General features: G+C 42.2%; 2 protein-coding genes across 4 annotated transcripts in view; both read left to right on the forward strand.

Moving 5' to 3' along the window:
* The first annotated feature begins 313 nt into the window (after positions 1 to 313).
* On the forward strand, positions 314 to 17,557 carry SEH1L (SEH1 like nucleoporin). Of its 3 annotated transcripts, none has more exons than XM_084619538.1 (9): positions 314 to 579; positions 3,092 to 3,142; positions 5,021 to 5,167; positions 6,819 to 7,030; positions 9,240 to 9,338; positions 10,748 to 10,888; positions 11,254 to 11,411; positions 12,226 to 12,376; positions 15,638 to 17,557. In XM_084619538.1, the coding sequence occupies exons 1-9, from the start codon at positions 469 to 471 to the stop codon at positions 15,825 to 15,827; spliced, it is 1,260 nt and encodes a 419-aa protein (XP_084475664.1). In that variant the 5' UTR covers positions 314 to 468; the 3' UTR covers positions 15,828 to 17,557. The 3 variants fall into 3 exon arrangements, with proteins under 3 accessions (XP_084475664.1, XP_084475665.1, XP_084475666.1); XM_084619539.1 differs by lacking the exon at positions 15,638 to 17,557 and adding an exon at positions 12,851 to 13,947 and having other exon boundaries at positions 316 to 579; XM_084619540.1 differs by lacking the exon at positions 15,638 to 17,557 and adding an exon at positions 14,007 to 14,431 and having other exon boundaries at positions 318 to 579.
* A 4,422-nt stretch (positions 17,558 to 21,979) lies between these two features.
* Positions 21,980 to 22,587, forward strand: part of CEP192 (centrosomal protein 192) — a 192,224-nt gene continuing 191,616 nt past the window's right edge. Inside the window, exon 1 of the mRNA XM_084619054.1 lies at positions 21,980 to 22,145. The gene's annotated coding sequence lies outside the window, so the exon portion shown is untranslated. The remainder of the gene's footprint in view (positions 22,146 to 22,587) is intronic.

The raw sequence follows: 22,587 nt of genomic DNA on the forward strand, positions 1-22,587 counted from the left end.
CCCGCGGGGGCTAGCCTCTCCAAGTCCTTCCAGTACCCCGTACCCGCTAAAACCCTCTTGCTGGTACTGCATACCGGAGGGTACCCCCCACCCGCACTCCTGGTGCTCGCCCACGAACGCTTGGGCCCAAATAAATGTGTTAGTCCCTAAGGTGCCACAAGGCCTCCTCGTGGTGTTCGCCTTAGACCCGCGCAGCCGCAGTAGGAGGCGGCGGGGCAGGGCCACGCTGCGCTCGCGCAGATTCCCAAGGGCTTGGCAACAGCCTTCCCGGCGCCGCGCGCGACGCCTCGGCTCGCCCCTGGTAGAGCGCGAGGGACGCTCCCTGGTGCGCACGCGCTGGGAGCAGATGCACGCGCGAGCCACCCTCGCTCTGGCGCGGGGCTGAGAGCGAGGCGCGCTTGCCCCGCGCCAGGGGAAGCCGTAGCGGCGCGCTCGGAGGGAAGCTGCCGCCGCCGCCCAGGCTGGGGGATGTTCGTGGCGCGCAGCATCGCGGCCGATCACCGCGACCTCATCCACGATGTCTCCTTCGACTTCCACGGGCGGCGCATGGCGACCTGCTCCAGCGACCAGAGCGTCAAGGTGCGGGGGCCCCGCCGCTGCGTTCCTGCCGGGCGTCAGGGCGCGCCAGCCGCTCAGTCCCGGGGAGGGCGGGAAGCGGGGTCCCGGGCGGCGGGCGGGAAGCACCAGGCTCAGCCGTGCCGTGGGAGCTCCCGCTGCTTCCCCCCCCCCCCCCCCCCCCCGCCGTGTGCGGCCCTGAGGCGCGGCCAGGACTGGGCCGCCACGCGTTCCCAGTGCGGCGAGATCGCCTCTGCCGCCCTGGGCCGGGCCTGCCGCTCCCCGCCACGGCCTCCGCGGGGAGGTGCCCAGCGTTGATGTTTTGTTCGTCTCCGCCTGGCAGCTCCCTCAGAGCCACGGTGAGGGGGGCAGCCAGCCAGCCTTTAACCCCCGGCACGTGTGTCGCGCACCAACTAACTAGCGAGCCCTTAGTCCTGGTCAAAGCGTCAAAGGCAGCCGGTGTGAGAGTCTGCGGGCAAAAGAAAGGTAGTGTCCGAGCACCTTACTGCGTTATTAGCAGAGCAGTGAGGAGGAAGCCACAGTGAGGAAGTTTTGTTGTATTTACTGTAATAAGTAAACGTACGAATTGTCAATTGTTAAAACTAAGAAATCAAACACACAAGTCAAGAAATGGCAAGTAGTCAGGGTTCTCCTGCCCAGGTTTAACCACAGTGCACTATGATGCTGTATTCTATTTGCGATTTTCTACCTTGCCCTAATATATTATGAATGATACATATTATTACACATACCCTAAAATATACACTATAAAAAGACTAAGTTTTACACTTTGCAGAGGAAACAAGAATAGAAAATATTTTGCATGTTGTGGTGTTCATATTGCTTTTGGAACTGTCAACTTTTGGCATTTCCTGACTTGCAAATACATGATTTTTCAGGCTTTCTTTTATATAGTTAAGATTAACATATTGCATTTACCTTTATTCTTCTTAAAGAAAAGAAAATGTTAACAGGTTCCTGTAGAGGATGGATGTGACAGTAAACTTAACTTTTCTATATTGTTTGGAAGATTTAATAGTACTACTATATGTGATTTAAAATTAAGCTGAGGTAACATAAAATAATGAGTTAAATGTTCTATCATGTATGCTCAGACAGGTACTTTTATAATTCCCACAATTTTAAAAAAATACTCAACTTTCACATTTAATTTGCTTTTTCCTCCCTAAGTGAGGATTAAAATCATGGCACATTGGAAATGTATAGTATCAGTTGCTTTTAAGTTATGTGAAGTTAATGGAATGCTGGTCAAAGTCTTGAAGTCATATGCTTTTGCTGCTCAAAAATAACTTGACCAGTTTACCTCAAACTTAAAAAAACAACCAACCTTTGATCTGAGAACAAGTTTGTAAAACTTCTGCCTGAAGAAAATGCGCTTGAGGAAGTTACAGGTGATTGATAAAAGTGGGAAATATGCTTGAGAATAGAACAGGGTTCTCAGGGTTCACTAAGAGGGTGGTGAAACACTGGAATGCGTTACCTAGGGAGGTGGTAGAATCTCCTTCCTTAGAGGTTTTTTAAGGTCAGGCTTGACAAAGCCCTGGCTGGGATGATTTAACTGGGAATTGGTCCTGCTTCGAGCAGGGGGTTGGACTAGATGACCTTCTGGGGTCCCTTCCAACCCTGATATTCTGTGATTCTATGAAACTGTGGGTCAGGATCCCTCAGGGGTCGCAAGGGTTATTACATGGGGGGTCATGAACTGTCAGCCTCCAACCCAAACCCTGCTTTGTCTCCAGCATTTATAATGGTGTTGAATATATTTAAAAATGTTTTTAATTTATTAAGGGGGGGGTCGCACTCAGAGGCTTGCTATGTGAAAAGGGTCACCAGTACAAAAGTTTGAGAACCACTGGAATAGAAGATTTAGCTCTAGAGTTCATTGCGTGAACACTAAAATACTACTTTCCATTTATAATAGTACCTCTTTATCAATGTTAAGCTACAACTTTCAGCACTGTATTTGGAATGCTAAGATTTTGCCATTTTAAAGTTTTGTTTACAGTTATATAGTTATCTTTCTGCTTGGACACAGTGGAACATTTTGGATTTTTCTTTGCACAAAGTAGCCTTACAGTAGTAACCTTTAATTATAATATAATTTTACACACATGAAGGCAGTCATAATTTCACATCTTAGTAGTTATAAGCTTTTTACCCTGAGTGTAACAGAGTGTGAAACTAAGATTTTTTGGAATTCTCATGCTCTTCTCAGATTAAGATGAAGTGAGCAGGCTGTGTACCTTTATTAATAAATTCTTTTATACAAAAATAAATAAGGCTCCTATTTTTCAAATGGCTTTTATGACCTTAGTCCTGCAACTGCCTCCATGTAGATGCAAGGGTATGTAGGAATGGGCAGGGTTTTCAGGGGGAAAAGGTTACTACCTGGTATATGTGGATTGTGCCTCTGTGTACAAGGACTGTCTTGTAAGCTTTGCTTACTTTCCATTTCTTGCAGGAAGAAAATGCTTAGATTAACAAAGTATATGTTTGCATTTTGGTTTCTTAATAGGTTTGGGACAAAAGTGAAAATGGGGATTGGCACTGTACTGCCAGCTGGAAGGTAAGCATTATTATTTCAGTATAACTATGAATGTTTATGCCAGTATTTTGTCAGTAAATCATTTTACTGAAGTATTTGCTGGCTCATAGTTTTGTACAGTAGAAACTCCCTGATTATCATCTTGCTAATCTGCAAATCCAGTTGTTCTCATTTTAAAAAGTCCACCAGTCTCACCTCACTTCTCAAAGTTTTAAAGAGCAGAAGCTGTAGTGAGGTCTTTTACTATAGACTTTATTACATTTACAGATATGTTTAGTAAATGTGCAGTACCTTCAGGAGCCAGAAGGGAGAAAATACAATAGAGAGTTTTGGTTATTGTTGCTCAGACTTTGCAGTGTGTCGCTGGGACTGTTTTCTAGTTCAGGGGAGGGCAAACTATGGCCTGCGGGCCGGATTGCCAGTCCTTTGGCGCATCAGGGCTCAGGCAGGCTCCCTGGCCCCACGCCGCTCCTGGAAGCGACCGGCACCATGTCCCTGTGGTCCCTGGGGCCGGAGGGGGTTGGGGGCAGAGGGTTCAGCGCGCTGCCCTCGCCTGCAGGTACTGCCCCCTGCAGCTCCCATTGGCTGGGAACGGGGAACCGTGGCCACTGGGAGCTTTGGGGGAGGTACCTGCAGGTGAGGGCAGTGCATGGAGCCCTCTGGCTACCTGCCTGGGCTGTAGGGATGTGGTGCTGGCCACTTCTGGGAGCGGCGGGGGGCTAGGGCAGGCAGGGAGCCTGCCTTAGCCCTGTTGTGCGCCGCTGCCACCCTGCAGCTGCTCAGGGTAAGTGATGCTGGGTCGGAGGCCGCACCCTGAGCCCTCTGCCACACCCTGCACCCCTCCTGCATCCCAACCCCCTGCCCTGAGCCCCCACCTGGACCCCCTCCCGCACTTCTACCCCAGCCCTATATTCATGGCCCTGCATGCAATTTTCCCACCCAGATGTGGCCCTTAGGCCAAAAAGTTTGCCTACCCCTGTTCTAGTCTCATTATGGGACATGAAAATGAAAGTGGCAAAAAGTCATTTTATCAACTCTTACCTCTTATAGGTAGAGAGCCCTGCGGAGATACAAAATTTATCTCCACATCCAATCTGCAAAAATGGTCTGCGGGTGTCCGCATCCACAGATGTATTGCAGATATCCATGGATTTGAAGGAGTCTAGTATTAGGACATGACTTTTCCGTATTTTTTTTCTGAGAAGAGCTTCTCAGTGAGGCCAATCCACATAGTTACACAAGAGTACTGAGGTGGTCAACTTTTGAGTTGTACTGTAGTTTGTATAATAGGAATTAGTGTATCAAAATCTTGTAATTCTAAAGTTGGAAATCCAAGTGAAGCTTTTGGAGTCCTTTCCTCTTAAGAAAAGAAGTAGGCAGTCAGAGAGACTTGAAAAAGGAGCAGCACGCAGGAAGTAAAATCAGCTGTATTCAGTATGGACTTTGGAGAAGTGCCCATGAAGTCAGAGATGATGGCAGCAGCATATGGCAGTTTAAAATATAGCTTTAATTTCTGTGTTAAGACATATTCTTTAGCTTCTTAACCACTTCTTCAAATTTAGGGATATAGTAGTAATTTCTAAACTTGAGAAATAAACCCATATACCTTATTGGTTAACTTATAGTAGTTAATCTTTCCAGATATTAAGGAATTTTGAACATGGTTTTCAATAAGTAGTGTAGCTGATGTAGAATTTGGAGCCTTGTCAGTGAGGATTCACTTCAAAGAAGTACTCTAAAAGCCTTTTAGATTTGTTACTTTTTGCTTTTATAGCTGTAATTTCTTACCTCCCTAGAAAACTTGATATACTTAAAAATAAGATATTAACTTTAAATTTCCCATGATTGCAAGTGAAATATGCATTCTGTAGGCTACAATGTTTTTTTTTTATTTCCCAGACACACAGTGGGTCCGTGTGGCGTGTGACATGGGCTCATCCTGAGTTTGGACAGGTCCTGGCCTCCTGCTCTTTTGACAGAACTGCTGTAGTGTGGGAAGAGATAGTGGGAGAGTCGAATGATAAACTTCGAGGGCAGAGTCACTGGGTGAGACCTGAAATGTTGTTGTTAGTTTTGAGATGCACATACTTTAATTCTCCTATATTTTATGCCTCATCTATTGATTGTTAAGTATTAAGGACCACAGATTTCAGCTGCTAAAACTCCAGAATTAAATAGAGGACTGAACTTGGCTAAATTAGAAATTGTTCCAAACTGCAAGTTATTGTAATCTGGTGGGAGTTTTCTTTTCTTCAACCCATTTTTGATTCCCAAATAGAGCTAGAGAAAGTTTGTCCTTTTCTATGGAGCTTTTCTGTTAATATAAAATAGTAGTCATTTATTTGACAGTTTCCCTTGTTAATTTAGGATTGTACTTTGTCTAGGCTCGTTTGAAATGACTGGCATGGTTTTCAGCATGCAACCTGACAAATAGATGTCGCTATTAAGTGTTTCCTAACATCAAGCGAAAATGTTTCCTTTTGTCAGCTTCATTATAGAGTGATGTCTGCAGCTCTAAATTTGGAATCTTTTTATATTATACATTTTACTTTGGTATCCCGTCTCTCTGTTCAAAAAATATCCACTGAGGAAAAAGTGTTTACCTCAAAATTCTAATGTTCTGTATTGCACAATAGACCCTTTCTATGCAGCAGGAATCCCAGAATTATGTAGGACTGTTCCCACCTACCCCCACAGTCAGTGCAGCATGTAACAATAAGTATGGTATCCTTTATTATGATATTCAGCCCATTTTAGGCTGTTACCAATTTTATCGTGCAAAATTTTTGTATTGAAAATGTATAATTACACTAAATATGATGGGCGGGGATAAAGTTGAAGGTTTGACTTCTGCATAGGGGATATTTATGGCTTTTGGCACTCAAAAACAGGGGTGGAAGCTGATTTTGGTGGTTTTTTGGTGCACAGGAAACAGGCTTTGATACAGGTGAGGAAATGTATCTCTGTGTGCATGCATATGCTCTCTCACCTTTTTGGCAGAAGGGGTGATTACTCTAAATATGGGGGAAGGAATTGAAATTTCTCATCCCAATAAACCGTAACAAATTATCTGCCCCACTGTAGCTACCTGAAACTATCTCCAAGAACAAAGTAGTATATTATCTTGATGTTTCTGCTGAAATGATCAACAGTGAAATAGTTAACAATATTGATATTTGAAAGCATCATCATTAGACCTCAGAGTCAACATATGAACAGAGCATTTCACGTCTCCCGGACATATGGTTTCAAGATGTCTGCAAATTCAGGCATATATACTTGTCAGTGCACATTTGTTCCACATTTTCAAGATTGTTTCCAAACTTAGAGCTTGACGGTATTTGCTGGCCTACATACATAGTTCGTACACTGATTTAACTATTTGGTTAGAAACTGGTTTTGGTAAACTTGCCAAATCAAGCTATATCAATATTAACACTTTTATATGGATATAACTGTGCCTACAATAGATTTGACTAATTTAACTGTATATGTTTCTTAACCAGTATAGTTACACTGGTGCTGAAGGTGTCTGTAGGCAAGCCATTAGGGTTTTTTAAGATTAAACTCTAGACCTTGGAGCACTAGTATATGACAATTTATATGGCCACATAATTGCATCCTAAACTGGTGACTAAATAATTGATGGACGCTCAGAAGCATTTTTTTCTTTAACGATTACTGCATTTACTTTCAGGTAAAAAGGACCACTCTGGTAGACAGTAGGACATCTGTTACAGATGTGAAGTTTGCTCCCAAGCATATGGGTCTTATGTTAGCAACCTGTTCGGCAGATGGCGTAGTGAGGATATATGAAGCTCCAGATGTTATGAATCTCAGTCAGTGGTCACTGCAGCATGAAATCTCATGTAAGCTAAGCTGCAGTTGCATTTCTTGGAATCCATCAAGGTAAGTTATACAGTATCACTTAAACAGGTTTAAAGAATGAATGGAAGAAAAGTCCAAAGATTAGTTTGTCTAAAACTTATTAATGCAGAAAAAATACAAAAGATTTTGTCAGGTCTAGAAGAAAACTTTACTAAAGACTTTGACCTAGTTTGGTTGGATCAAATCATAAGTGTCTGAGAGTTTGAGAATGAATGATAATTGTGGGGTTGGGGGTGTAGTGACCCCTACATTAAGCTTGCCTAATTTTGTTATAAAGGATTCTTGAGAGCTTTCTTTGAGAAACTCTCCTTTGTTGTTTTCAGCAGGCTGTTGATATTTAACAGGAGGAATCTGTTTGGGCTACAGAAGTCTTTTCTTTGTTTCATGAAACAGCATTCAGATTTGCCTGAGATACAGTGTTAAATATTACCATTTCCTTTCTGTCACTTGTATTCTTCAGGAAAATGTTATAAGACTTCCCAAGTCACTGAACATTGAGGCCAGGTTGATGCTACTGCTAAAGCAGTAACACATGCTGAACAGGGAATACCCAGTGACCTGTCAAAGCCGCCTTTGGGGAACGAGGGGAACTTAAAAGAGACGTGGTCTGGGCTCACTCCGTAAACCCTATATAGCCCCATGGGGGAAGCGGCTCCTCCATCTCTTAGGGAGGGACGGAATGGAAGACAGGATGGGTCCCTACCAGGCTACTCCTAGACCCAGTGCATGACACCAGTCTCCTCTATGGGGGGGAAACACTTGGGACAAGAGTTCCCCCAACACCAGGAATGGGGCAAGGGGACACAGACAGGGCTACAGTTCCTTGGATTTTTCACCTTTGGACCTGGCAACCCACCCCTTCTTTTGAAACAATAGTCTTCTCCTGGAGACAGCGAATGTGTTTAGCTCACATAGTAGTAATCTGTGCTTCAGTACTGAAGGTTCAGGTTCAGACATTCCTGATTCATTATGTGAGGTGGAAGCTGTTAAAAGTTATACAGTTTATTTTACCTTTGACTTTACTTAAAAACACTAAGAAATTACACATCAAATTAGTAGTTAAAAATGTTATTTAGGTTGCAAAGACAAACACTTGCAAGTTAGGAAATGCCCAATTTATGATTACAACCCCAATTCTATCTCCATGTTTATATGCATTTGTCATAAATATAAAGGGAAGGGTAACCACCTTTCTGTATACAGTGCTATAAAATCCCTCCTGGCCAGACGCAAAACCCATTCACCTGTAAAGGGTTAAGAAGCTAAGGTAACCTCACTGGCACCTGACCCAAAATGACCAATGAGGGGACAAGATACTTTCAAATCTTGAGTGGGGGGTGGAACAAAGGATCTATCTGGTGATGCTTTTGCCTGGAACAGATTAGAAATGCAGCCTTTCAACTCCTGTTTAGTAAGTAAGTAATCTAGCTAGAACATGCCTTAGATTTCCTTTCGTTTAATGACTGGTAGAATAAGCTGTGCTGGATGGAATGTATATTCCTGTTTATGTGTCTTTTTGTAACTTAAGGTTTTGCCTAGAGGGATTCTCTATGTTTTGAATCTGATTACCCTGTAAGGTATTTACCATCCTGATTTTACAGAGGTGATTCTTTTATCTTTTCTTTAATTAAAATTCTTCTTTTAAGAACCTGATTGATTTTTCGTTGTTCTTAAGATCCAAGGGTTTGGGTCTGTGTTCACCTGTACAAATTGGTGAGGATTCTTATCAAGCGTTCCCCAGGAAGGGGAGTGTAGGGCTTGGGGGTATATTTTGCGGGAAGACGTCTCCAAGTGGGCTCTTTCCCTGTTCTTTGTTTAAAACGCTTGGTGGTGGCAGCATACGGTTCAAGGAAAGGGCAAAGTTTGTACCTTGGGGAAGCTATTTAACCTAAGCTGGTAAGAATAAGCTTAGGGGGTCTTTCATGCAGGTCCCCACATCTGTACCCTAGAGTTCAGAGTGGGGAAGGAACCTTGACAGCATTATATGATAGTCTTCAGTTTCATGCTGTTTTTTCCACAGTCTCATTCACTGAGGATGGTCATTCTGGGGGACGGAATGATGGTTGCACGGCCAGCTGAAAATCTTGCCATTTCTTAACTTTCGAGTGCTTGACTTTGCAATCTAATTAACATTTTTAATTTTTTAAATCTGTAATACTTAAAATAGCTTAAATTGTGTTACACATGATAGTAATTTGTAAATGTAATGGCACTTATTTTTCACTTGCAGCTCTCGAGCTCATTCTCCGATGATAGCTGTAGGAAGTGATGACAACAGTCCAAATATACTGGCTAAGGTTCAGATTTATGAATACAATGAAAACACCAGGTAAACTAAGGAATTAACCAATACAGTAGTACTTCAGAGTTACAAACCGACCAGTCAACCACACACGTCCTTTGGTACCAGAGGTACAGGATCAGGCAGCAGCAGAAACCAAAAGAGAAAAAAAGCAAATACAGTACTGTTAAAAGTAAACTACTAATAAAATGGAAAGCTTTTTTCTTCTGTATTGTAGAGTTTCAAAGCTGTATTAAGTTAATGTTCAGTTGCAAACTTTTGAAAGAACGACCATAACGCTTTGTTTAGAGTTACAACACATTTATGAACGGCCTCCATTCCCAAGGTGTTCGTAACTCTGAGGTTGTACTGTATAATCTTTATAATGGGTTTAGAATGGCTATTTGCTGGTTTATAACAACATGGTGATTAAATAATTCTTACTATTGTGCATGGATAGAAGTATAAAATATACTTTTGAGTAATAAAACATGTACATTGTGAGAAGTTTGAAATGATGTTTGAAATACTGCCTCATTGTGGTTGCTGCATATATTCCTGTATCATGGAATGGGTAGAAGGAGAAGAATCTCAGAATGTTGGCTGAGGTTGCATCTCATGGTTATGGACCATGGCTAGTGGTGCCATTCCGAACACACAAACCCAATGAGTGTCGCTAGGATTTTCACGCAGAGATCTGAGGCCCCAGTCCCATGGCCCCAATCCTGCAAAGATTTACTTAATGTGCTTAAAGTTAAGCATATATATATATATATATAACTCTTAGCAGGATTGGGGCCAAGGTTGGTACAGTCCAATGTTCATTGTGCTTGAATACCATTTTTTAAATGCTAATATGAACAATGATTGTTACTCCATGACCTTTTAAAAAATTTATTTACCTGTAAAATATTTTCAAAGTTGATGGTAGAAAATCCTGTGAATCATCAGAATTCTTTGAAATCTATTAAGAAAGCATTAGATTTGTTAAATTTATGCACTCCAGTAAGAAAATGCACAGATGTGCATATGAAACCTTAATTTTATGATAAACTATTTAATTATGTGATCAGATTAGAATCCTGCTTTATTCAGTGTGCCTGTTGAATAGTGCATGAGGCAGGAAAATCCTGAGGATTCATACCTCATTCTGGGCCAGATTCTGTCTGCAATGACAGTAGAGCAAATCTAATATAATTTACTCTGATAAAGCAGAATTGGACTATAGTACAAAAGATGCTTATTATATAGCAAAGGAGGCAGACAATTGAACACAGATTACATGAATTAAAAGATATTATTTTGTAACTATAAAATTAATAATTTTTCTTTTTAATTTATATTTGATTGCTGGACCCTTCTCTGTACAGTAATTCCCTCTGTCTACTCCATTTATTTGCATCACTGGCTATGATGTCGGCACTCATCAAACGAATAACCTGTCTGTTGCTCCTCAGGAAGTATGCAAAAGCAGAAACTCTTATGACAGTCACTGATCCTGTACATGATATTGCATTTGCTCCGAACCTGGGAAGATCCTTCCATATTTTAGCTGTAGCTACCAAAGATGTACGAATTTTCACACTGAAACCCGTAAGGTGAGCTTTTGAAGCAGATTTCTTAACATGAAACCATATAGTTGTGTAGTTTTATGCTAATATGCTCTGGAGATAAAACAAAACATTATCAGTGCTTAATACTTTAATAAGCCTATCCAGAAAGGGTTGCTCTTAGCAGCCTATTAAAGGCAACCAATGAACTAGCACAACAAAATTTTCTTTCACCATCATTTACTATTAGTTGTTTGAGAAAATATTGTCACAAACCTTCTTGGAAAACATAGCTCCCCTTTGTTGTTGCACATTCAAGACAATTTGTATTTTCTTTGGTCAGAATTAGTAATGTTTGTTGTCTTCAAATACAGATGCATGTAGAAATTTTACCTGCTTTTTTTTCTTAACAGGAAAGAATTGACTTCTTCTGGAGGACTAACAAAATTTGAAATTCAGATAGTAGCTCAGTTTGATAATCACAATTCCCAGGTCTGGCGAGTGAGTTGGAACATTACAGGCACAGTGCTTGCATCATCTGGTGATGATGGCTGTGTTAGACTATGGAAAGGTAAGAGTTCTGTGGGGCACACATTAAGCTATTTTAGGTTGCTCTGTCAATGCTGAAAGATTAAAGATTGACCTGTACTTACGGGAAAACTTAATTGTTTTCTGGAATGCAAGTTCCTTTGAATTGGTTCGTGGACTGTAAGACTTTCTGTTGCTGCATGCGTTTGGAAAAGAAAATAAATCTTTTGTTTGCTGGCCCTCAGAGGGCACTTGCTTTGTTTGATTTAGAATACAGTAATAGCCAACAGAACTTGTCTTCTGAATTGTTCAGTTTGTTCTAACTAAGGTAGTAGAAGTTAATGTGACCTTTTCTCATGAACATGTCTACTGCAGTCAGGAATAAATGTGAGATGTACACAAAACTCTAAAATACCAAAGTTACAATTTCTGTCTTCGCCTCATGGCAGAAGAGTGAAAAATCTACAATCCCCAGATCCTGCTCAGGGAACAGTACAGATACTTACTTAATCTTTAATGTGTCCAACTAATACTTTGTAATGTTATCAGTACTAACATTTTTGTACGTAATTACTTACAGGAAGGTTGAACTTTACAACTTTGTATTTTACTGATTTACTGTACAGTGAAGTTTTCAAGCTTAATAAAGAGGAAATTGCAAAAAATAGTGTGGGAAGAGAATGTCAACAGTTAAAGAGCAAGATCCTCAGCTGTCTGAAATTGTCTCCTTTGACTTTGGTGGCATTTCACTGACTTATACCAGCTGAGAATCTGTCCAAAATGTTGTAACCTTATCAAATGTTCTTGGAGATTAGGGATGGAAATAAAAACTATTTTTTTTTTTGGTAATTTTGCAGCTAATTACATGGACAACTGGAAGTGTACTGGTATACTGAAAGGTAATGGGAGTCCAGTCAATGGTAGTGCTCAGCAGGGAATGTTTAATGCTTCTCTAGGTTCAGCCAATACAAGCCTACAGAATTCATTAAATGGATCAGCTGTTGGCAGGTAGGCTAATTTATACATAGTGTATTCAAAATTCCTAGAGTCTATCTTTTGTGTACCTATTTCACTCTTAGTTTCACTCAGTTCTGATGCGTCTCTTATGGTTTTTAGGTGTGGTAATATTTGTTTTTTATTATTGCACTAGTGTTTTTTCCTGTTATGCTAAAATTTAGAAAAGTGCTTACTAAATTCTTTAATTTTGCATTTGTAAGGCAATCATAGATTCCAGCATATAGCAGGTACCCTTTTTCAGGGCTCTGTGTACTCTGCAGCACAATGGGACCAAATTCCACAGCAGAAATTTCCAAATTCTTCAGCAAACATTATTTTATACTATCATTGTGAAATAACTTTCATTTCCATTCTTAAGCAAATACAACTGTGGTTCATAGTTCAAAATATTCATTCACATAAAATTCAGTAATTATTTTTATGGCGATTATTTTTGAGGATGGGTATCTTTCCTGTGCTCTCCAGGTGGCCTGGCTCCACAACCCAAGCCTTGGCTCCCGCGATGTTGTCCAGGAGGCCCAGCTCAGAAGCTCCTTCCCTTGTGTGTACGAGGGAAGGGGGAAGCTTGTAGCCGGCTTCAGCCGGTTATCTCCCTGATTTCCCAAGTGTCGGCTGCTACTCTGCTATCCTGGCAGCCCAGCTGGCCAGCCTATGCTTCTGGCTCCTCCTTCTCTTGGCTGTAAGCTGAACTCCAGCTCTGGCCCTCAATGGAACAGTGCAGGGATCATGCACTATAACCTAATTAACTCTCCTTTGTGGGGAAAGCTAGAGAGCCAAGAGGCAGCTGCAGACCAAATCCCAGGAGGACAGGAAGACAAAAGTCAGCTGGTTGCAGCAAAAATGTTGAACTCGATATCATCTTGCAAAAATGCTGTATTCTACAGCTGTGGAATTGTAGACGCCACAGGGCCCTGACTGTGATGGATGGGACAGTTTACACCTCTTAGAGCTATTGTTTCAGGCTCTCGGCAGACTCAGGCAGCCACCACTTCATTGATGTATGTTTCCAAGGTTATCTCCACAATTCTAAGGACTAGAAACATACTTTTAAAAAAAGAGAAATGTAAGATACTTGTTCACAATTCTGCAGCAGGGGTGAATTCCACTGTGAAGTCTTCGGCCATGGAATCTCTGACTATACTGGGTCCTGTCCTTTATGATAGAGCCTTACTGTGTGAGAAAGTATTTACCTACCTATTTTGCTTTGTGATTACATTGGTTTGAAAGTTAGTGTAAAAATCATAGCTATAATGTGCTTTAGTGGATTTTAAGTTTAAAACAAAGCTTATATTAACTATTGACCAAATAGGATTGGACCACCATTAGATTGCTTTTTAGGCTGATGTTCAATGCATTGTACATTTAAGCAGCTAAGGGACAATTAAACTATAATAAGATTTCAATCTTTGGAAAATCAAATTTATCAGAATAAGTACATCATACCACTTATGCTTTCCAAACTGTGGGTTAGTGATAAAAATAGTTTTGGAATGATTGAAACATGAAAATAAATAACTAGAAACACTCAGTAGTGCTGTGTTCTTATTGTGCTGATAACCACGTGTGCCTAGATTTGTGATGCATTTTCCCTTCTCCATTTGTATTATGTCCTTTTTAACAGAAAACAGAGCTGATATCAACCTAACTGGAGTAACTTTGCTGTTTTGCTGCTTGTTGCATGCACACAGGAATGGAAAGAGAACTTTTTTCCCCTCCCCAACGCCGTTTGACCTCTCCCAAGACACCAGCAGCTTGATAACTACTAAACGCAATTCAAAAGGCCTTTTAAAAAATACACTGTATACCTTTTTGTACTAGCCATTGCAGTTCGACACTGTTGGAACTTCTGAAAGAAGGATAACTGGAGAGGGTTCTTGTTGAGACAGATTTCCACAAAAATAGGTTCTCTCCCTCCCCTCCCTCCCAGAAAGCTCATGAAACTAATGGACTAGTATATGGGTTAAGAGGATTTGTTGTCCTTAGCTGGGGTGTGAGGAGGGAAAAGACTGCTTAATGACCATTAAAGTCAATTAATTTTCATTAAAATTGTTTTGAGTGTTGATTTGTTTTCCATTTTGTAGTGTTCAAATATATAATTGATTCCTAAACATTACAGCTTTGTAATTACTTTGTAATATACTGAAACTGTTAATCTTAAAGGAATAAGAGAACAGTGTGATTTGACAACTGTACAGATAATAGCTTTAACTTAGTGTGGTGTTACAAAACATTTCTTTGAAATGAAGCAAGTGCTGTCATTCTTTCTTCTGATATGTGCTTGTATGTTCCTGTGGTGTAATTCCAGGGAGTAGTTATGATTCCCTCTGAGCACAACATTCTGAAATTGACAGTAATCTAGAAAACACACAAATTCAGATAAACATGCATCTTTAAATATGGATTGTCCCAGGATTTTATTAATTACTTGGCCATGCCATTCTGTAAATATTCTCAGAGCAAAAAGTAAGATAGATAATGTCTACAAATATTTTAATAGTTCTATTAAAATGCATAAATGTTACGGGTAAGTCTTAATAGAAGTTGGCAAAACAATTACATGAAATGGCATACTCTGAGCATTGTGTTGAACAGAAATCTTAAGCTTGTTCTGAGGTTTCTGCAGAAATATGTAAATACATACAAAGATTGTATTTAATTGAAAAGAGTAGTCCTTCCTTGTAAATGTATATTGTGATATCTAAATATTATAAAAACAATCTCATGTTTTTACATCTGATCTAGAAACTTGCAGTAAAATTGATCTGAGTTGGATGCAAATGCTGCATGTGTACTTGCATAATATTTAATGTCTGCCTGGTGTTGCAAATGAAGCATTATTAAAGTCTCTGTTAATAAGTTGCATGAAATTCTAGGAGAACTGTGTGAATCAAAGATGTTGATAGCTGTGTTAGAAAATCCTTTTAATTTACAAAGTAACTTGTTTCTGTGTAAAATGCATATTAGGAATGTATTTATAATCTTTTTTATGAGGCTTTCACTGGAAAAGAGTATACTTTTTTTCCTTAAAGAACAGTTTCTAGACTTGTTCAATCAATCTTGTTTTCAATGAGGGCCTTGATTTCTGCTGTTATGTTTCATTGGTTTTGGCATGGATATACTGAAGCTTTTTTTTTCCAGCATGTCTTTTCTCCCCTTTGGTTCTCCTTGTATTTACTACTTTTCTCTTTTTCTTCTGTTTTTTTTTTGTTTGTTTTTTGTTTTGGTGTTTTGTTCCTGTCTTAATTGTTTCAGGTATTTCTTTCCCCCTCTGGATTCCCCACGGGCTGGATCGAGATGGTCCAGTTATGCCCAGCTCCTACCTCCTCCTCCTCTGATAGAGCACTCTTGCGATGCTGACACTGCCAACCACCAGTATCCTCACCCAAGCAGACGATATATCTCTCAGCCTCTTAACCTTTTACCTGAGAACGAAGGGGTTTAATATACGTATTTAAAATAAATCCTAAAGGGCCTTACTCAGATGATTGTAAATGCTTCAGTTTTTGGCTGCTTTCATTTTTCACTTTTCCTCCAAAAGATTTTCAAAAATCAGGGCTTTCTTGCATGTTTTGCAAACACCACAGTATTTGGAACCTAATGTTTGTGCTTGTGCATCAAAGGGATATTAGCTCTACTGTTTTGTATCCTTTGACGAACTGTGACTACACACAAGCAGCATTAACTGTGAGCTCTCTCTCTATATGTATATATATATATAGAGAGAGAGAGGGTTGACTTTAAAGTGCCTATCTAAAAGTTGGGGGTTTTTTGTATTCTGTTTATTGTGGTGGTGAGTTTGTTATACAATATATCACATCGATAAATGTGTCATCAAAGTTCAACATGCCTTCAAGAAACTGTTCTAGAGCTCTAACAGATAATTGGAATTGACATCTAAAATAAAAGAAAATATTCCTGTATATACTACAGTAGAAGTTTAATTAGGCATGTTTGGTCACGTAGAATTTTCCACCTCATTGCATAAAATAAATTTTATAATTAGGTAGATCAATTAAACTTATTTTAAAAGATTTGTATTTGCTTTTTTTATCAAAAGGAATACTATTATGATAAAAGAGCCTTTCTGATGCAAATGTCTAATCTAATACACACTTACAGTAGGGCACATGGGGGTGAATTAAGCAACTTTTTCTTCAGAAGGCTTAAAACTCAAATTTAGTGTATTGTTTCCTTTGAATACATACTAACAGCCAAATCTTGTTTAAAAATAAGACAGCTTGCTGATTGTGACTTCTATAGTTGAGTGACCACGAAAAGTCTTATCTGGTACACTTTTACTGGCTTATGATATATAAAGACTGAAAGTAAGTTTTTTTTTTTCCCCCTCCATTTTTAAATTGGAAGTACAGGTTTTGTATGAAATTACATCAAAAGGGGCCAAATGTTTGAAAGGTAAGGAAGTGAGAGGGGAACTTTTTAAAATGATTGTCACTGACTTTTGTATACTCAGTGATAAGCATTTTACGTCACAGATGTCTTAAGATTCAATGCCTCCTGCCCTTTCAGTTGAGGTGCAAGGCATTGATACACATTCTCAGAGCCCCTGCTGTGTTCACGAGCAAAAGAACAGCAGAGCCTGGTGTTGCCATTCCCCATACCGAAAATTTTTTAAAAAGCAGAAAAAAAAGTTAGACCTTTGTGCTAAATACCAAAAATGGTCCAAGCCCAATTGCTCAAAAATCAATAACAGATTATCTTTAAGACTGCAAAACGGTTGCTGTTCTACCCCTTATTTTAACATACTACAACTTTACGCAAGATTTGAATTGAAATTTCCCAATATTCTGCAACACTCAAGCACATGCTTTAACAGTGTGAGAGTATTCCCATTCACTTCAGAGGGTCTGCTCCCCTTTTAAAGTTAACCACGTGCAGGAGTGTTGGTAGAATTGAGAACTGCTTGAAGTTGACTCCTTGCTGTTCTATTTTAAGTTACAGCTTCTGGTTACTGGCCTGAGAGTGAGGAGTAAAAAGCTTGTGCAGTGTGCAGTTGGGAAAAACAAACAAAACCCCAAAGCACTTCTCTTTGCCCAACCAGTATACAGTGTTACATCTTCATGATAACTGAAATGCCTGAATGTCAGAGTTTAAAGTGTGGTATGTAAGTTAACCTTTATGATTATTTTTAAAATAAAGTATAAACATTTGAAATTGCAGGACTAAAAATATGCACTAGCATAACATTTTCTGTTATCTCATACTTTCACTGTAGATGTGTATGCACAGGTGCTTGTGCAGCTATTTGGTATAATGAATTTACAAGCTCAGCTGCTGAAGCAAGAGAAGATTGTTCCACATGGCATGCGTTGTTTAAAAAAGAATTTCTGCACGAACAAATGCAGAATAACTGTAGTTGAAGAGTGAATCCAGATGATTTGTGGTGGTTGTGGATCATTTTATCCAGGTGACTTTGGGTATATTTTAAATACATAGCCCATGGTGAAGGGGCTCCAATCCAAATGCATTTATGGGGAAGGGACACTGCCAGTTTTCCCCTATGCAGCAGCAGGAAGCCATATTGTAGCAGGACAGTCCCCTCCACGTGCAAGGTTTATGCTTAGGGGAATTTTGTGCCCTACAATGAAAAATTCTACACACACTATTTAAAAATTAGTACACTATAATCATGGTGTTATTGTTATTTTGGGAATTTATTTCAAAATACCTGTCAGCAAGTATATAACAATACAAAGTCAATTAAGGTTTTCTGACAAATAAGGTTTCTTACTAGGCATACTAATACAGAACTCTGCATAGTTCATTTAAACTACACTCCAGAAACTTATTTCCGTTACCCCTCAGAAGCAGTGCAAAGGCTTGGGGGAGTTGGGGATAATGGAGTAGCTGAGGAAGAGGGAAGTTATTGCTAGGAAAGAGCCTGGGAGTGAACCTGGAGGGCTGTTAGGTGTGGACAGGAGAACTAGGGAACTGGGTTTTTTTGGGGGAGAAGGCTTGTTAAGGACGGGGGGAGCCTCCCCTAGGCCGTGCCCCTGGCTGACCCCTAGTCTCTCCCATTCAGTCAGGCACATCTGCCTGTGTCCCCATGTGCCCCTGCTCCCCCAGTCAACCACCTCTCCTTCCTGTCCCAGTGTGTCCCTGCACCTCCCTCTCCCCATGTGTTTGTGCACCCGCACTTAGCCACCCTTCTCCCCCTATCCTCATGTGTTGCTGCACCCCCATGTACCTGCCCATCTCCCTGTATCCTTGCAGTCCTACACCTGTGGCTTAATGCTGTCATCCTTCTAGCTGCTGTGCCCCCACCCCAGACTCACCACCCAGCAGACCTGTGTGCCCCATCTTCCTGGTAACCCATGCCTCCTAACCTGGCCCCAAAAGCAGGGTGCAGTGAGGAAAGCAGCCTCTCCAGGGCTGGCTGCTCGGGCCCAGAGCAGACTGCCGTCTTTTCTGGTACCACAGCAGCCCCTGGTGGTCAAAAGGTGTAATTGCGGCACATCCCAGGCAGAATGTATTTCCAGGGGACCTTAATTCTCTGTGTGCAGTGTCCAGGAGTAAAGTTGCTACTGCTATCAGCACAGGTGCAATGGCCACATCACCTCAGTGCTACAGTATGGGGCTGTGGCTATGGCCTCTAGCAGGGGTGGGCAAACTTTTTGGCCCAAGGGCCACATCAGGGTATGGAAATTGTGTGGTGGGCCATGAATGCTCATGAAATTGGGGGTTGGGGTGCGGTGGGGGGTGAGGGTACTGGAGATGAAGGGTTGGGGAAGCAGGAGCATGTTCTGGGCTGGGACCGAGGGGTTTAGAGGGCAGGAGGGGGATCAGAGCTGGGGCAGGGGTGCAGGCTCTGGGCGGTGCTTACCTCCAGCAGCTCCCAGGAGCAGCAGCATGTTTCCTCTCTGGCTCTGAAGCGGAGGCACAGCCAGGCAGCTGTGCTTGCTGTCCCCTCTGCTGGCACTGCCCCTACAGCTCCCATTGGCTGCGGTTCCTGGCCAATGGGAGCTGCGCGGGTGGTGCTTCGGGCAGGGGCAGCATGCAGAGTCCCCTGGCTGCCCCTACGCGTAAGAGCTGGAGGGGGGGGACATGCTTCTGCTTCCAGGAGCCGTGCGGAGTGGAGCAAGTCCCCAGCTGGTGCATCGGAGGGAGCAAGCCCTGGTCCCTTCTCCCCAGCGGATCTTGAGGGCTGGATTAATATGTCTGGAGGGACGGATGCGGCCCCTGGGCCGTAGTTTGCCCACCCTGACTTATAGTGTGTAAGAGCAGAAGGGGTGAGTGTGAGTAAGGTAGTCGATAGCGGAGACTGTGCTCTTCCAAAACTATAGTAACTTCCAAGGATAAGATTTCTTTTTCTGTTGTTCTAAATAGTATTTCGCTTGCTCTTCATACGTAATGGCTGCAGACGCTGCTTCTTATGTGCGTTGCACCTTCTCTTCTCAGTTCTCTTAGTGTTGCTTAATTTTTGAGTGTTTTCTATTAATTTAGTCCTAAAAATACAATATTCAGGTTACTAATCTAGTCCAAGAAGCACTTTCTGGTGGTACACAGAAAATTGGCTGCTCACAGGGTGCTGGCTCTTCTTTTCAGCTAAGAGAAATTAAAGTAGAAGGAGGGGGAAATGAAATGACCAAAAGTAAACAGTGAGGTTTATTTTCTTTAAAAAAAAGACAAAACACATGGAACTGAGACAAATAAAAATATGGTAAGTACTTTTGAAGTACTATTTTTCTATGTAATTGCTGTAGCAGCCAGCCAGACGTTATGTCCTTATGAAGAGGGGGGAAATGTCCGGGAATGGAAAACTAGAGTCAAAGTGTTCGTGAAAAAATTGGTCTAGTAACATAGGGTGTGCATTATGAAAAAGTTGGGGAACCACTCAACTAATAGCATCTACCTACCTAACAGCTCCATGATCTGTTATTCTAGTATAGATTCTCAACCTGTTCCAGACTGTAACCCCAAGAACATTTGGAATTACCCTCCCTTCTAGCCCTCAAGAAAAGGACAGTGGATGGGACATCCCATGCCCCCCAATCTAGTTTTGTAAATGTGTTCTTGTATGTTTGTACTATTACTGCCCAGTACTGGAGGGAAGGCCAGGCTTATGATTGTACAGTCATGTTGCCCATTAAAGCATGTGGCTTATGGAAGATAAGCTCTAACTATAGTACTACCACACAAACATAAATCAGTCATGGCAAAATAGGTGCTGAGAGGAACCTACAAAACAGAATTCAAAACCTGACATGAAATTTTCCTTTAAAATATAACTTTGGGAAGAGAAAAGCCTTAATCTAAAACAGGAATGCTAAAGGAAAGACTTCAACTAGTATTTTTCTGACAAAAAAGAGAACGTGTTGACGATTGTGCTTCTGGGATTCACTACCTATGTATGGTAGCCACTGAACTAGTAGCAATTTTTCATTATCTTGGGTATTTTTTAGAGCTTCTACGGTTTTATTTAGGCACTTGTCCAAAAGTCATCTTATTTTCCTACCTATAGGAGGAAGTACTGCTATTCCGTATTTTCCATTAACAATCCACCAGTCACACTTTTTCCTCAAAAGAAGCTGTATTTATAGCTCTCCAGCATGAAAGTCACTATTGTATCCAATGAATAATGTATGTTAGAAATATCTCCTTTAAAAGCCTTGGAAGTTTAATATCTGTATTTTGATAGTAATGAAAAGTTTATGTGTACACAATAAGATATTTGAAACATTTATCCCATAACTTTTTTTTACTGTTAATTCAGTGTTAATGCAAAATAAACGTATTGCAGGCTCAGGGTCTCAGATAAGATGTTTTTGCGTGGTTGTTCTATGTATATTGTTGAATTGTGTGTGGAAATTTGGGTTTTTTAACTTTTAGATAACAGTCAGGTATGCCAGTTAGCCATCTGCAGTGTGTGTGAATTCTGGCCCATCTCATGATTCACACTGTATCTATGACAGGTTTCAGAGTAGCAGCCGTGTTAGTCTGTGTCGGCAAAAGAAAAGGAGTATTTGTGGCACCTTAGAGACTAACAAATTTATCTCACCATAAGTGTGCTCAGGAAAGCTTATGCTCAAATAAATTTGTTAGTCTCTAAGGTGCCACAAGTCCTCCTTGTTGCTGTATCTGTGGTATCCCAAAACAGCTATTTCACACAACTGGGTCACTAATGCAGCAGGTGCAGCTAGCCAGCTCTAGAAGTGTATTTAATTAAGTACCATGTGTCATAACAACTGCTCCCAGCAGGAACTCAGAGGCTGTCCATAGGGCAACCTGCCTTATGCTTCGCATGCTAGGCTCTCAGGGAACGCAGTGTGGTAGGGCCCCCTGCTTGACCTCAGCCTTCACAGGAAGGCGCACATTGCTTCTGAGGAGCCCTTGCGAGCGAAGGTGGGAGGGCCCAAGTCTCCCCCTCCCTCCCTCCCACCGCCCCGATGGGTTGGGCTGGGTGTCACTCATAGCAGTCGGGGGCGGGGTTAGTGACGTCACGCCTCTCTCCCTCCAATGACAAACCCAGTCCCGGCTTTTATTTTTATCCTGAGCGGCCTAATGCTGCTGGCCAGCTCCCGCTTTTTTTTTTTTTTTTTTATTTTCCCGGTTCCTTTGGCCTAGCCCCCAGACTAGCACGCGCAGCCTTGCGCTGCGAATGCGCGCCCCCCGAAGGGAGAGAAAGCGTCGCAGGGCTTGGTGGGAGCGTGCGCGCGCGCCCTGGGCGGGTCTCGCGCTACAGCCATTCTCGCGCACAAATCCGGCGGAGCGGTGGCCGCCCCCGCGTTCTGCGCTGGGGCTGGTGAGTGAACTAGGGAGCGCGGCGCCTGCGGGAGGAGGCGGGGGGAAGCGGAGCGACGGTTTGAAGTTGTGGCGGTTGGGTGGCCGGGCTGCTCCTGTCTCCGTTTCTGTCCGTGCGGGGGGAGGTGCCGGTGTCGGGTCCCGGCTGCTTCCTGCTCCCCCGCCCCAGGCACACGCGGCAGGGCCGGGCACTCAGGTGCGTGGGGGGAGGAGGAGGAGGGGGAGTGAGGCTCGCTCTCTGCCCCGCTCCCCAGCCGTCCGGGGGAAGCTGTGCCCCGGGCCCCGCGAGGCGCCCCCGCAGGGAGGCTCCCGTCCCAGCTCCGCAGAACTCCCGTGTCCCTGCCCCACTGCCCCTGCCCCGCTGCCCGCGGCTGTCTCTGGGGCTGGCGGCGTGAGGGAGGGGTGGAAGGGCGGACTCGGTTGTAGCTTGTGGCTGGCTGTTG

This window comes from Lepidochelys olivacea (assembly GCF_965140295.1).
Source record: "Lepidochelys olivacea isolate rLepOli2 genome assembly, chromosome: 2".
Classification (NCBI taxonomy): Eukaryota; Metazoa; Chordata; order Testudines; family Cheloniidae; genus Lepidochelys; species Lepidochelys olivacea.